We start from the raw sequence: 16,482 nt of genomic DNA, 5'->3' as shown, positions 1-16,482 counted from the left end.
TCCCTGCGGAGTGCCGAAAAATGTCTATCTTTTTGCGATTTTTTTCTCCTTCCTCATCGTGGGCTAGTTCCTCTCCCCCTGTCTTGTAACCGCTATGCCTTTTTTTTTCGAGTCCTTAAGCTGTCTACAAAGGGAGCACCAGTGCGAAAATCTTGGCGAATTTGTTGATTTTCATGTTTAAAAAGGCTTAAAAACGGCACGGACGAAGGTTGAGGGGTAAGCAAACAAAGCACCTCAACCCCTTCACTTTCACTCTCGACCCCTCAACCTTCACCCGTCTACTTTTTCAGCCTTTTTAAACACGTATAAAAGTTTCTCGCTTTCATTTCCCATGGACAAGAAAATATACTTAAACAAGTTCGCCTTTCTAAGCACCACCCGATTACAATCACCCTCACCTGTTTTCGGGAAAGAAAAAATCGCACCCTCTTACCTAAGCAAACATCGCAAGGTGGATTTCACATCCGTGGAAGCGGGCTAGAGTTGACGTTGTGGCCAAGTAATTTATGAAGTTTTTAATTACAAACCTCTTCGACGCAACAGAAGACGACCTGGTGGGAAATAATAAGAGCGGTGCCTCATGCGGAACAACAGACTCGAATGGTAGTGAAGGTGACGGATTATCAGCTGTACGCGGTTGGTTCACTCTCTATGCCTATTCTTAATGTTTTCCAAATAAAGAAATTATTCCTCGCGCCCAGTTCGTGGAGAAACGGCCGCAGAAAACGTTGAGGGGGAGTAGTAGTATTTATATAGTATTTACTCTATTTTAATTAAGCACCCCCTTTTTCTACGATCACGATGCCCAAAGTGTGGGTGGTGCGTAGATTAGAAAACCAAAATTACTGCCCCCTGTAATCAAATCTCATTAACTGAAAAAATTCCCGGCCGCTACTCCGCTGGACTGGAAACATTTTGCGCTAGGTTTTGTTCGAGTAACGCCATTGCTCTTTTTTTTTAAAATGATGGTGCATGATAGCTGGGACACCCAGTATGTATATACGACGAGTTGTGCAAGGAGCCGCGAACAACTCAGTAAAAACTATAAACAACTTTGGCATTAACTTATTTCTTCCAAATTAGTCCAACAGTTTAGGCAGTAACACTGTCTTCTCCAGGTATTCTCTTACAATGAACACAAAGCTGTTATATACACGTTGAATGAGAGGGACTCCTTTGATGCTCACTCTCGTTAAGGAGGACCCCCGAGGAAAATAAACTAGAGAGAAAAGTAACAAACACGGTAACCATGCGGCAGTTGCAGCGCAAGGTGCGGAAAGGGTAAAATGCTAAAAAAAAACAAATAAAGAAATGAAAAAGCCAAGGAGACAAGAAGGTGGGGCAGATAATGGAAAAAACAGTGCAAGAGGGGAGGGGGGTGGATGGCAAGCCGGCACAATGTTTTGAAAAACATAGCCGCGACGTTGACGAAGAGGGAGACGCCAAGAAAAATACAGCAAGCTCGTGTACACCGACTGGGAAAAGGTGTAGTGGCGTAACTAAGGTCGAAGTGTTGTCCCGACACTTGCTGCGGGGAGGAATGCATGACAGCCCGCAGTGAGCAGCGTTGCTTTTATGAAGAAACAGGGGATAGTTCTAATTTGAATGCCTTTCTGCGCGTGTATGCATATATATAGCTAATCAGAATGGGAAATGATGGGCTCGTTTAATTAAGACCGAAATAAGAATCGGCAATCAAGAATGCCCAGGAAATATAAGGGGAGAATGCCGTAGGTCATTTATTGCTGTTGGAACATGGTGAAGATTTTCGAAAGACAGGAAGAAAGTGAAGAAGAAAGGCGTTTTTTTCTCCACGTTATTTCTTCCTCCACTTTATATAATTGGCTAGTACAGCGACAATTCTCACTAGTGCAGCAAACGCACGTGCTTGCTCGGGTCCCTCCTAGACCTTCTCAACGGCCAATCCCTGACTGAAATGGAGGGCGTGGGAGTGGGATTAGTTAAGGATTGTCCTCCCGAAACTGATCCAGAAGGGTACCATGTTGGGCTAGTTGGTGGTGAGATACAAAAGAAGGAACAGCGCACATCTTTACGAAGGACATACAGTAATACACACCGCAAGTGCTGACTATCAACTGATCGCTTAATTACACGCTGCGAAAAATAAATAGCACACTTACATGGAAAGATGCAACAAGCACGTACAAAGAGAGAGGGGAAGGTCATTCAGGAAGGTAAGGAGGAGAAGGTCAAGGAGAAGGTTTGACAGGCTGGGCTACCTTCTCTCTCTTTGTACGCGCTTGTTTCATCTTTCCCTGTAAGTGTGCTATTTATTTTCCGTAACTTGTAATTAAACAATTAAGTAATTAAGTAATTAAGTTAATAGTAAGCGCTTGCGGTGTGCATTTCTGTCTGTCCTTCGTAAAAATGTGCACTGTTCCTCCCTTTGTACCTTCCAAAACTGCCTGCCCTGTCTGCAGAAATTGCAACATGGCAGCCAAGGCTACTCCTCACTTAAGACCACAGCCTGAAATCGCCCGTAGGTTGTGGTCGGATTCCGGTCTGCAGCCCGGGAAGTATTGCCACAGCCTCTTTCTCCTCTCTCCCTCTCGCCCAATGGCAGACTTCGGCAGCACTTTCTGGCGTTCGTACGCATCCACGCTGCTGATGGTCGGGGGTCTCCTCGTGGTGGGTGTCTGCATGGTGTGCCCCCTGATACTTCGCGGCTGCGCTGCGCGGGACGACCAACCAAACATGGTGAGTTTGAGCACTCTTGCCTTTCCCCCGCTCTCCTGCCACGTGGAGCGCACATCCGCAAGCGCGTGGCTCTAGTTTTAGGGGCGAAGCCCCTAAGGGGCTGGGGCTGTTGGTGTCTCCTGTCGTCGTCTTCATCGTCGTCGTCGCCGTCGTCGCCGTAATCGTCGTTCGTCTCATAAGGTCACGGAACTAAAACACCGAGGAATTCGTTTACGCCTCGCGCTGGAACGTAACTTAAAAAAACCATGTGCAGCTTTCCCGCTCACGGCAGTCCTTTCAACAGTGATTACTCTGCAATTTTTTAGCGAAATGAAAAGTTATTTTGCACAGCTAATATTTGGGGTGAATACTTGCTTTGTGCACAGTTTCAAGTCACGCACGTTGCGTGACTAGGTTCCTGAGCCATGGAAACTATCCCATAGAAATGCATGGGGAGTAAGATTTGACAGCGAAGTACACAAAAAGTGCTGGAAAGGTCTTCTAGCGTTTTCATCTTCACGTTGACTTCTGGGTTTATGCCAAATATCATTTTCCTAAAGTGGTTTTGCTAGGTTTCTGAGAGGTTCAAATTTGGAGCGAGAAAGCTGGGTATGCATACCGGGACACTCGTTTACCCCTCGCGCTAGAGAGCTTTGTGCTTCGAAGACGCGCGACTTTTGCAGCAAAGCTGTATACCTCTACCTCAAATGGTTGTATCTCCGTTGGCAAAAACGCCAAGGCGACAAGAATACACTTATACACTGCATGCTTCGCCCCTCCCCAGATTTCACGTTAGTGGAGATGGCCCGGGACTTTTTTTTGAAGCACAATGCCGTATTACCATGAACCATTTATACTGGGGTACATGATAAGAGCGGTTGTAGCTCCTGCATTGCATCCACCCGCCCAAGCGACTCACGAGGACGTCAATGCGCTCGCGCGCGTTTTGAAAGGAAAGTGCGCATAAGGCGTCACTTCGCCCGGTTTTTCTCGCATAGCTTGTCGTCACTGGAGCAATTTAATAGCAGATTAAGCCTGAAAAAGCACAGAAAACATTCGTGCTGTGTTCAAAATACTCGCAGTAGCGCACTCTTTGCGCCGCGCGCTGGGACAGCCGACTTCTGTGATGAGTCTCACAGGCAACTTGCGTTCTTGTTCTTAAATTGCACCACAGTGTCGCAGCGTGGTGACACTTCCATAGATTTTGATGAGGCGCATTCTTCACGAGTTCACCGCAACATCGCCGCTGTTTCTATAGGCGTCCGTGGCTGGGATAGGGTGGTTAAAGGTCAACTGTGATCAAAATTTACACCCCTTGAAAACGTTATTTCAGTATAGTCCTTCTAAAAAGACTGCAAGATACAAAGTATGACAGCTTAAATACGCGTGTAGGAGCAATGATGACCCACGGAGTGATGATGTGAAGTTATCTAGGCGTCATAAATGCACTTAGTAATGACGGTTTAGTTGAGGACGCCTTCGACACGTGCGCTAAAGCTCTGTGTTGTCGAGTTGTTTGACCCGTATGTTTCTCGTTGAGAACTCACAGCTGAGTACCACTTCAACGCTATTTTATGGGTGAAGCCCCTTAGGGGCTCGGGCTTTCGGCGTCTTCTGCGGTCGTGTCATGTAGTCATTGAAAATCAACTGGTCAAACGATGGTAAAGAAACGAGTGTATAGTAGATAAAACTGCTTTAAAACGAACTAACATGATTTTGACTAATTTAAAATAGAGAATTAATCAGGATTTATTTGCATCAGTAAGAAAACTTTGTTAAATTCAGCCTCGAAATTGGTTTCAAACGCCAGGTTTTTTCCTGTAAAGCATACGTCTTAGCATGCTGCGGCGTGCGACACGAAAAGCCAGTCTGTCATTTCTTAAATCCGGTTCAACGCTAGAGATGGAGCCACCGCCTCTGCGAGAGCGCGATTGTTCCTCCCACCGGCGCTTGTTCAGCGCTGAATCAGCGCGCGCCGTGTGGCAAGAGAGACAATTTTTGATGACTTATACAATGCATGCTTCATTTTTCCTCGTGTTTTACGCTAGTGGAGATGGCCTGGTATTTTGAACAGACAATTTTGTTAATGTATAACGCTTTTCATAATTTATAGCTAGAGTTTAGTTTTCGTAATTTTTAGGCTAGTTTATGAGATTGCGGAGTTAGTCCCCCTGCTTTGTCACACTATACACATTTTTTCTCTGCAGTACGAAGAAAGAAAAACATACTGTCAGGACTATGGAATTCAGTGGCACAGCGGTTCCTTTAGGTGCAGAGAACTTTAGGGGTCCAGATTGTCGTCGTTGCTCGTTCGCTGTCACTCTATCTAGCCACTGCACTCACGCGGCGTAGCGGCGTTTCGGATTGACACAGAGCCCCGCGATGTCATGCACCCAAACAGAGGCTTCGAAAGGATACCCGCTTGTCCCTGGATTTAGCCTGCCGGCCAAGCGTTAACGGCATACTTGAACAAGTGGTTTATATAGTCATAACCGTACGAAACTCCTGAATCACTGTCACTTTTGTGTACCCCTTTTTTTAGCGCGAAGAAAACTGTAGGTACATTCGACGCAAAATCTGTGTAATTAACCGGCATCCCCTGCATCCATCTGGTTAGGAATGCTCGTTTGGTTGGTTCTAATGATAGTAGGTGAAAAAGGTGGCCGCGGAAGGCAAAAAAAAAAAAGAACGCGTTCAAAACTGCGCAGCAAGGCTCAGGCACATCCGAGATGAATGCAGGCACACACACACACACACAAAAAGAACAGAAATCCCGCTCGTGCCGTTCCAAGCGGAGAGCGCGCTATCGCTGCGAAGGCGGGAAATTCGAATTGCATTGGATAAAACCTCTGTTCAGTTCATCAAGAGAGGAGGGAAACAGGGGGAGGGGGAGAAGCGTGAGGGGTGATAGCAATGAGCGGATAACGGCGCCACAGCCGCTCTGGCGGATTAATCACTGCTCTGCACCTCCGACCGCTTTCACGTTGAGTGGAACGGGAACGGTTTTGCTTTTCAGTTTTCCTTTTTTTGTACATTATCATCAATCAGGCAGTCTTCATACACGCCGCCAAATACATGACGAAAGCAAGAAAGTCGGCTCTGCCGCCACCGACGTGGCAGTGATAAGCAACTTTCGTTTCCTTTCGTATTTAGCGGGCTTCTTTCAAACGGGTGGTGGTAACGCTATTTCCTGAGAATGAACACAACGCGTATTTAGAATAGGAAACATTATCACTTAGCGCAGAGAGAACAGGAGGAAAGAGCACTGGACTAGCGCTTGTCCAATGTCATTCTATCCGGCTGCTCTCTCATTTCCTGCTGCTATAATAACGTCTCACAACCGTAACCCACTAAGAACGCTGCCAGAATCGGTTATTCACTTATGTTTTCCATTAAAGGTGCAGTCCTTGCCAAAAGTTTGTAGGCTACATAGATCATTTCTTGGGCTGGTATTGCAACAGTACCTCCTTGTGAACCAGCCCTTCTTCCACAAGTTTGGTTCATTACAAATGAAAATTACTTTGCCATTTTTGTGTAGGGGAACATTATTTAGCGATGAACTTTTCATCTCCCGTATTGCATTATTTAAAGGGAAGCTGAAGCGCTTTCCAAAAAATTTGAGTTAGATTAACAGTTATATAGTTTCTTGCGCGCTGATTCCGAATATCACATTGAAATTTATCGTACATGAGTCCAAGTGGCATTTATCTTGCAAAAAGCGCGGCCCCGTTTGAAAGACGCGCACTTTTCGTCTTTTGACGCCCCTGATTGGTTGCGCCCGTCATGACGTCAAAGGAGGACACCCTTCGGCCGCGCGGGTTGTCGGAAGCATTGCGAACGATCGCACGGTTGCCTTTGCGGCCATTTAGCTTGCAGTTTAATTTTCGCACATGACTGGAAGTTTGTTTTATAATTTCCCGCGCTGTTGGTTCAATTATCTTGCAGCTTAAATTTGCTTTACACGACAGAGAACCCCAAAGCGGTGACTGTAACGTCGACTAGTGGGTTCCATCAAAATATTTTTGAATTAGGCAACCAGCATAGGGGGATTTTATACCTTATGTTAATATTAGGTACTGCCTTAACTGTTTCTTATTGTACACAAAACCAATTATGCCGAAGAGCAATGGGCGTTTTATAAACAATCTACCAGCGAAAAGCACGTAAGTGCACTGCGAAAAAAATAGCGTTCATGCGCTGTAAACGTATATGCGAGACACATCTTGCCGGTACACGCATAAACCAACAAGCAGACTCTGCTTCCGCATTCGTTTGTTCGTTGTCGCCCACCCCAGCCCCGTTACTTATCCCCGTACACAGACCCACACGCGCGCGCCATTTCGGCAGCGGCGCTACGGCGCCTCCGCGATTGCTAGCTGCACTTCGATGAGTGGCGTCTTACTGCTTCACATGCATTTATTCTGAAAACACTGCAGCATACTAGTGTCTGCTCAGCATTATTGGCTGTAGTAGGGCTTGATTTTCGCTTGTGCGTTGCGCATTCTGCTACAATATTACGGCCACCTCGTTATAATTAACAGACCAGTCTGACAAGGCAGTTACGTTGTTGTTACGTTACTTTAGGTAACAATCACAAAACGTTTGTGATAATGAATCGTTGGCCTGTTTCAGCATTTCTAGATTTAGGCATTTACCGCGCTAGTCGGACAGAGGCCGTATATTTACTCTTCGCTCTTAATTTTGTTTAGTATCATCATTATATATATCACGGACTATCACTGGAGCACACTTGAGGTTCAGTGACAACAAGTGCTTGCCAGGTTATAATATGCAGCCACACGGAATCTTGGGCAAAAAATTAGGCCCCCGCAGTCGACACAAATTATGGAACGGTGGTGGTTCGGAGTGGTGTTTTTTTTTTTTTAATTCCGAACAAACATCACCTTTATCGTGACATGTATACTTGCAAAATAAGTAATCTGGTTGTCTTTGTTCTTTTACTTTGTAGGAATACTGTTTACCTCTTAGCCGGGAGAGAACTTCTATCAGGATTGGCCTCTTGTTTTAGTTTCGCCAAAAAATTGTTTTTTTGAACACAGTCCTGAGCCCATAGGGAAAGAAAACCAACGCGTTTAACGAAACAAGTATTTCCTGAACAAATGTGACTTGGTTTCTGGAATGGAACGAAACATCCCCGGGCAAAGTACAGCAGTATTCCCCATCCTTTCTAAATCTAGAATCTAATGTGAACATTCACGTCCGTCGCATAAAAAAAACCGCATTGGAGCGGTTTACAAAGTATTTAACGTAGTGTAGTATATTCTCTGCCATCAAGGACAGCCACCTCGGCTGTCGCTTCCGTATGTTATCAAGCATCCCGGCGTGGCATTATTCTGCTTAGGATTACGGCATGATAACGTATGCCTCGTTTGGCGTTCGTGCATACTTTTTGAACACGAAAATTGTACAAATGAGTGCTATCAACCACAGCAACAACAAGAATCATTCACAAGGAAACACGGCGAAAAGAGCATGGCCGAGGCGGCCGATCCGGCCGGAAGTCCAGGTATGACGTTTTTCAACCGGTTTTCGCCCGCGCTCTTCGGTCTTCCGGCATCGCGCGGCGAGATGGGGGCGGGGCATCGGGCCACTTTTGTTTGCTCACTGCGCCGCTTCTATTGCATGTATTGCGAAAATATTTCGTACACATGAACTATTCGATGTGTACTTGCTGCTAGTCAACTTTTCTTTTAATTCTAAAACCGCTTCACCTTCCCTTTAAGGTAGAGTGTCAGTCACCGGGGCCTGGAAAATTATGGCAACGGCTGTACCTAAGATTTTTTTTGTTCTAGCCACATTGGTTTTGTGAATCATGCCATGGACGCTAGCAATCGGGGGCAGCTTTTTTCTATAGTTGTCTCGCCTTGCTTCTTGTATTGGTAGAATTGTCATCGGTGTGGCATGCGGCCCCAAACTCCTTCCTACGAGACCAAGCTACGGAGGTTAAGAAGCGCCGCGAGGAAAAAAAATACGTGGTGGTACGGAAAGATACCTTCGCTTGCAAAATACAATGCGTACAGATGACCCAGTCACGTTCACACAGTTTTCTTGACACAAATAGTGGTGATAGCATCAAAAGTGTTAATCATGTCACACCCTCATACCCTACGCACAGCACGTTTTAAACGGGACAAGGCCGCCTTGCGGGCGCGCTCCTGAAGTTGAATGGGCTTCTAGGCCGCCTTATAACTGTGCCCTCATCTGCGGCTGAAACCAACAATACTTGCAATCAATAAATACAGAGACATTATTTTCATTCATGGCGTTAATGCTAATCTCCCTCAACCGTTGTTTCAAGCATCTACAACTTGTAGTGACGTGAGCTGGCACGCAAGGTACCGAAACTGGATACCCAAAATAGGCTGGAGTCATGTACAACTCGGGGGGGGGGGGGGGTTACTGAAGTGGGTCATGAATAACCAGTCTGATGTCAGCGCCACAGTATCTTCATGTTGTGCAAATTGTGGCACCATCCCTAGGTCCCGGCTTTATGGTCGTATTGTAATTCTCCTCCGGAGGTTATTATATATAGGTTAGAAGTGCCTAGAAAAAAATTGCGCCCACCTCCCCGCGACCCGCGAAGGGAACCCTATGTAGATGCGACGCATCTCGGGGTTCACTTGGTGTTTCCGTTGGATTGATTCTGAAATCGCGTGAAACGTGTCGGGAACGCGTAGGATTATTATGTTTTATGATTATTATTATGTTTTATTGGCCAATCTTGGTCAATCTCTCTAAGTGGTATGCTTGGGGCTTCGCTGTCGCAACGACCTTTACTCCATCATTGTTGCTGTAAGTGGGAGCTTCGTTTCTTTTATTGCAAGTGTTAATCATTGCCCCATCATGCGTTGTGTCAGTAGCTTCTTAACGTAGTTTGAATGAGTCAAGGATATAAGGCGCGTTCGTAGCATTTGTTTCTGTCTCGGTTTTGTGGCGCAGTGGGAAGAGCACATGTACCTCGCACTCCGCCCACAGGGTCGTGGGATCGGAACCGGGCGCCGCTAACTATTATTTTTTTTATAGTGCAGGGGGAGGGGTGCGGACAACGCCGTATGGAGGAACAAGGCGAGTGAATGAGATGCAGTCGCATCTAAAAAATGTTGAGTTGGAAGCCAGTTGTCGTCCCGCCCTCTTTGTCTTGTCTTGTTGGACCCGTTGGACATTATCTAGACATTGTTTATTCACGAGACATTATCTAGAGAATGACTTGAAATTACCTAGACGTTATTTGGACTCCGCCGCGACATCTGCTGGACATTTTCTTGACATCTGATAGACATTACGGGAACCTCGCTTAGCTGGAGCGACGCGTTGCGCAGTTATAATCTTTCCTTTCTAAGCCTGATGTAATTTAATGAGCGGCTTCATTTCTTTCAAGTCAAGGGGGCGCTAGGTTCTCCACATTCGCTTCAACAGTTCTTGCTCGGAAATTTTGAGGTCTGGGGTGGTATTCTCGTAACTGCCCCTTTTGAAAACGTCCCTTTTGCGTCCCTTTTATCGTGACGTACTTCCGGTTAAGAAGTGGACGTTGGCAGCGTGGAGCAAGCTTGGCAGTAGGTGTGCCGCGCTTGCGTTACGTCACTTCCGGTTGTTAGCTTCTAGCCAATCAGGGCTCGCCAAAAGGGACACTTTTGAAAGGGACGCAAAAGGGACAAAATTCGAGAATACCGCCCCTGCTTCGTTACAGTAGAATCTGTTCTTCCAGCTTAGCGTCGGCAGACTGTAACTAGGTGAATACTACACGTTACCGTAATTATATCAAACCGCAATCTATGGGAAGTCCCTTGACACTCTTCCCAACCGATGAAAATAAGACAACTGTATAGTGCAGGCAATTTAAGCTGAGTCAGCATACAATAATCGCATGTTTATATCGCAAAAATGAAATATTGGCGGCACTGCTCTCGACAGTTTTGCAACAATAGCAAGTTCCGTTGTGGCTCCATTATCGACAGCCGCGATGGGTACTGGTTTCACACCTAGCTGGCCAGCCGATCAGGGGACTAATACACCCGACGGTACGGATGAACCTCGTTATAACGAAGTACTATCGGACAGCAAATTAGTTCGTTATACGCGATATTCGTTGTAACAGTAGAGGTAAAAATCGGCTATAACAAATCAACAATCTAGCTTGCGCAAAAATACTTCATACAAAAATGCATTTTTTTTAGGCTTCGAACCCACTGTACACAAGGCAACCCTTACCTTTCTCCTTGTTGCATTTCGAGCTCAATGAACCGGAACATGTGTACGGGAAATTACAACAGAACAGAGTTCACTTGACAAAAGAGGACTGCGTCCTTATTTATTTGTTGAAGGACGTGATCTTCGTCTGGTGGATACTCACAGCACTGAGCAGGATGAAATTTTCTACAGTGTCCACGAACAAAAGGGCCTTTACTTCAGCAGATTAGGACTACGGGTTTTTTTCTTCCAATTAGCTTCTCAGCATCCTGGTCAAATATTTCTTCGTTGCATCCCATATCGCGCGGCTCTAACGGTTTCTGTTTCGTTATAAAAGAATAAGTGTCATTGAATAAAGCGTGAACAACCAGTTTGTACTTAGATCGCTATATCCGGTAATTCGCTATACAAGTGTTCGGCCAAAGACTCGATGGAGGGATGAGCTACAAACATTTGGTGGGAAAGGGTGGACACTCGATAGACGGGGATGGAGGTCTTGGGGAGGCCTTTGTCCTGGAGTAGACAGAACCGGGCTGAGGAGGATGATGATGATAAAGATGATGATGGTAATGAACGAGTCAGGGAAAAGTGCAGAGGTTTTGTGGATTACAAGCAATGTTATCATGCTTCCCACCAAAGTATGGTAGGCAGTAGAGTGGAGCGGTTGTTTATATAATTACCGATACAATCTAGATTAGAAATGACGTCGTGCGCTGCTGTCGGAATACAAAATGTTTACTTCCGCGGCCAAGTAGGGCAACGTTCTTGAGAACATTTACATATGTAGTCGTTTCACGGAAATACCTCAAGAAATGCAAGAAATACGTTTTCTTCGGGGGACAATTAGATGGGGCATGTCAGAAAAATTTTCTCTTAAAAATGAAGGCACTCCCAAAAGCTAATGAAATCTAAGGTTTGACGAAATCTCGTCTGGTCGGGTAAAAGGTACATAGTTAAAAACTTGTGGCCACGTACCAAAGGATTATTAAAAGCGTAAAAAGAGATGTTTCGGCTTCTGTACGGAATCCTTATTCACCTTTTCGGTGATGAACGGTTGGCCATACGAGCTTAGTTAGCTGATGAAATAATCTAAGGTTTGATGAAGTCTCGTCTGGTTGGGTAAAAGGTACATAGTTAAAAACTTGTGGGCACCTACGAAAGGTTTTAATAAAACTGAATAAGGCGTAAAGAGACGTTTCGGCATCCGCACAGAAACCGCAACGTCTCTTTTTACACTTTTAATAAGCTTTGTTTGGTGACCACAAGTTTTTAACTATGACTCCAAAAAGCTGCCTTCGAGAGTATAGACAGCTGCCTTCGCAATGCTGGCGACGTTGCCAGGGAGACGTCGAGTCGAAGCGCGGTGCGCCAGCAGCCTGTGCCGACGCGGAGGTCGCACGTCGCCACAGCGGGTTCCGTAGACTACTGCAAGCGCTCGTACGCGTTGTAGAATCGAGTGTTCAGCCAATGTAAGCCGGCAATAGAGGAAGGACGGAAAATGACGGCGACAAAACGGCGGTACTGGTGGACAACAAAAGGAGCGACGGGCCGTCAGTGCCCCTGCCAAAGCGAGCAACGCGGCCACTGAGACGGTTAGACAGCTAAGCGCAGTTGGCATGGCGTAAAAGAGACGCACGAGAAACATCACGTTGCGGAATTCTGATACCGAACAAAGTTTGTGCAATCTCAAGTTTGCAAGGTAGCGGGCACAAGATGTTCCCGCATTCTTAAAGATGCACCGATAGATCTCCAATATTTTTTAACACGAAATCGTTTTATGCCCGGGTGCACCAAGATCTTGCCGGCGTCATATCCGTCACGGAAATGACATAGCCAGCAAAAGTTCCAATGTCTCGGCGGTGCCCGGATTCGACGCACAAACTCTCTCGCCTCAACGGGAGTTACACAGCGCTCTGCCGAATGTGCTATCAATTCAAGCGCAAGTAGGTATATGAAAGCGCCTTATACCTTTCCCACTACTTGCGTTGTTCAGATGGTGCTGCCCTCTAGGAGAGGCGAAGTGAAGTAGCCCATCATGACACTAGTGAGCGCCGACAGTTGGCGCCTCGATGCCAGCGTCTTTATGCGCGCGGGTGAATGCAGGCACCCTACGCCACCTACGGCTTTCGGTTTCAGTTCAGTTTCGTTCGCACCGTTTTCAAGGGTCTGTAGTTTCAGTAGGATTTACGCAATGTTACGGCGCGTGCAATCCAGTGTCTAACGTTGATGAATCTAACAGCGCCATACCGACGTAATATAAATAGTGATGTGTAAGTTCATATGGCTGCACAATAAACATTTAAATGCTTTTGTGAAGGCACATTTCACTTTCGTGTTTTACCGATTCCGATGAAAGAGGCATCAACCGCATTTTCTTTCATTAATTTTTTTTGGGGGATTGTTTTGCTCTGTGCCTTGCCTTGTCTTACGCCTTGGCTTCGGCCACGTTCTGTGACAGAAAGGCTTTAGCAGCCAGGTTACCACCGGCTCTGTTCTTTGTCCTTGCTGCTTCACATAATGGAACCCGCTCCGCCTTGGTCGGTGACGTGGCATATCTGTTTTGAATGTCTCTACAATAAAGTGCCACTATTAAAGGTTCTACGGAGTATGTCTCCGTCAGGAAACTGCCGCTTCCGTGTAAAAACGATGCAAATATGCGAAACCGAGCAAGCCCCGTTGTTTACATTAGAAAAGGCAGCTGTAACTCAATCCTCAGCCGGTAAAACACGTGGAGCTTGATGGAGCTCAGAAGTGGCTAATATACTGAAAACTGTTATGTTTTAATTGGCATATTACTATCTGGGCCTCGTTATTCATTCGACAGTAATTTGTCATACCTACCACTTCCAAAATTATTTATAATTCAATAAATGTAGAGAGCTACGTAAAACTTTCTCGAAGGGAGCGTTACTTACCACAGATATTTAGTCGGAATTTCTAAAGTAGTCGAGATGGCCTGGCACGTTTTGTAAGGACCCTTACAAACTAAACGAGACTGCTGAAGCCTTTCTGAGCCAGGCATTGGAACGTATTCCTTAGCGCACCTTTTCTTGCTTTCACATGTCGCACGGAGTATTTTAAGCGAGAGCGCGTAGCTCTACGCTTTTTTGCATCGTTTTTACCGTTGCTGAAGCGGCAGTTTCCCCTCTCTTTTTCAGCAACCCTGCCTCGTTCAGCGATCGGACGGTGTCATGCCACCGCCTGGCCCCAACGTTGGACCTACGCCCTATCTAATACAGGATTCGGAGGAGCCGTCGCAGACGAACCAGTTAGGAAGCATGCCGCTCTACGGCGTGACGGGCATCCCCGTCAATCTAGAGACCGGTCGCCAGATGCGATTCCCCGCGGGTCCTCCTGAACTTGCAAACGTCGACTATCCGCGCAGCGGCGTCAACCCGGTCGTCATGAGCGTGACGGACGCGTCCGCGCCTTCTTTGCCCGACATCTTCAGCGAATCTCAACCGCTGCTCGCTGCTAGGCGTAACCCGGAGCGCCAGGAGCAGCCAGCAGGCTTTACCGACCTGCAGCAGCCGTTTCGCGCCGCAAACGCGCAGGTGCCCCAGCGGACGCGGACGCCCATGTTCCAGCACAGCCACCCACCCTTGAGCCTTTACGATCACCCAGATCCGATGCGTGCGTTCAGGGGCTTCGGAATGGGCGGACCGATGGGAGCGCCGATGGGCGTGCCCATGGGAGGCGTCATGGGGGCCCCGATCATCGCCGGAATGGGTGGGCCCATGGGAGTTCCTTTGGGTGGCCCGATGGGCGGACCATTCCAACCAATGCCTCGCTTCCCGACATTCATCATAATTGAGACAGGTGACGACGATTCCGACTCCCAAGACCTCAGCCTGTACCCGCCGGCGAGAAGTCTGCCTCCGTCGGATTCCAGTTCGTCGAACCAGGACACGGTGTTTCCGACACTGCTAATTCAGCAGCGGAAGCAACAGCGGGAGCAGAGAGAGGCAGAGGAGGCTGCGCGCCGTGATTCTGGCAGCGGAAATGACAGGAGACCCCACCACCACCGGCGGAACAGGCGCCGTGGTGGCGACACAGACAGTGCTGGGAGAATTTTTCTCGCCGATGGTCGGGACACCCCTCCGGTAACCAAGGACGAAAAAGATGAAGATAAGAAACCACGAAACGCCGTGGTGACTACAGGCACGCCAACAGGTAAAAGTGCTGCCGGTGCCCTCGCAAGGCTTCACCGACCTGCCGGCAAGAAGGCTGCAGAGAAGGAAAAGGAAAAAGAAATTCCCGAGGCGGAGAAGACGGTGATGAGGATGGAGCAAATTGAGACGACGCTGAGCACCGCGGCGGCAGCGTTGGGCAAACTGGGCTTCTTTGGGCGGCCTATCAGCGCACCTTCGGGGAACGACTGCACCGGACTGAACTCGAATGGCGTGGTCGTGCGACGCGCCAAGTCCCAGTGGGACGCTCCACTGGGTAGGAACAACGAGGAAGAGAAACTCATCTACGACCTGCCGTCGGAGTCGACGTACGATTACGCCAGCGTGTGGTCCAACTCGTCGCCGACCAGCAGCGAGTCGAGTCCGACGACCACCGAAACAGACGCGAGCAAGACGATGACGCAGTCCACGGAGACGGACTCTGACGTCAACTATCTGAGGCCGACTGTTTCCCTTGAGAACATCACGCTGCTCGACAGAGCGGAGCAGCGAGATAAGTGCCGCCACGTGATAAGGAAAAGGGAGTAGTTACTTCTCGGTGATCGTGCCGGTGTTGAGGGCAAGCACTTATTTTCTTCCGCTACGCGTCCAAGAATTCGCAGCCCTGCCTCTGCAAGAACTGAAGGACCATGCTACCAGTTCGTGTCGTGAGGTGCACCAAGTAGTTGACGTAGTCATTTTTGAACGCTATCTAGATTTTTTCAGGCAGGTTTCGTTCAAGCTGCTTTCCAATTCGATGTTTGAGCGACATTGTGGTGTTAAACTCTGCTTACGGACTCAGGGTTCTACTCAGCTGAAGCCACCCGTGCCACTTGGATTGCTTTAAATATCCGAAGCCCCAATTATACTACATATGGGCAGTGTACCATATTGAAGTACTTCTAGCTCTGTGCGCGACACTTTGGCATGCTCATCGCAAGACTCAGTCTAAGAAAATATAATAAAAGCCCCCTGAGTAAAAAGCTGCAAAAAAACTGGTTTCGTCGCTTTGTTAACCATTCAATAAAATACGGCAACACGAGTCATGGACCTTGAACTTTGTTGACCAGATTTTTCGGAAAGAGCTTCGGCCCCATTAAAGATTTCAGGAACGTGTGAGTACGCTGATTTCCGACATCTAATCAGCTGACAAGGTGCCATAAATGAGCGTTACAGACGTACGTTGTTAAACACTTGAGACTGAACCAAAGCAGTTTTAAAATTAGGTTTCGTTAGCGTACATCAATACGGGGTAAGTGGCTAGGCTACTGGGAAACATAGAAGTGTGAAAAATATCTTTCAAGTCAAATAATGGTGATTACCTAACGTTAGCTGCGGGGTTTAAAAAGACCCTGCAACACTCTTTGTGCAGTGGAAGTAACCTGCGCGACGTTCAGATTACGCTGCC

General features: G+C 47.3%; 1 protein-coding gene across 1 annotated transcript in view; it reads left to right on the top strand.

Moving 5' to 3' along the window:
- The window catches only part of LOC144142938 (uncharacterized), a 48,618-nt gene extending 32,979 nt beyond the window's left edge, over positions 1-15,639 (top strand). Inside the window, exons 4-5 of the mRNA XM_077674769.1 lie at positions 2,585-2,718; positions 14,064-15,639. Coding sequence (XP_077530895.1) covers positions 2,585-2,718; positions 14,064-15,623 — 1,694 coding nt within the window. The 3' untranslated portion in view covers positions 15,624-15,639. The remainder of the gene's footprint in view (positions 1-2,584; positions 2,719-14,063) is intronic.
- The last annotated feature ends 843 nt before the right edge of the window (positions 15,640-16,482 follow it).

Source organism: Haemaphysalis longicornis, unplaced genomic scaffold (assembly GCF_048455015.1).
Source record: "Haemaphysalis longicornis isolate Haplotype H1 unplaced genomic scaffold, Haemaphysalis longicornis Haplotype H1 scaffold_6, whole genome shotgun sequence".
NCBI classification, from domain to species: Eukaryota; Metazoa; Arthropoda; class Arachnida; order Ixodida; family Ixodidae; genus Haemaphysalis; species Haemaphysalis longicornis.
Note: the sequence above shows the minus strand (reverse complement) of the source record. Positions and strands in the feature narration are given on the sequence as shown.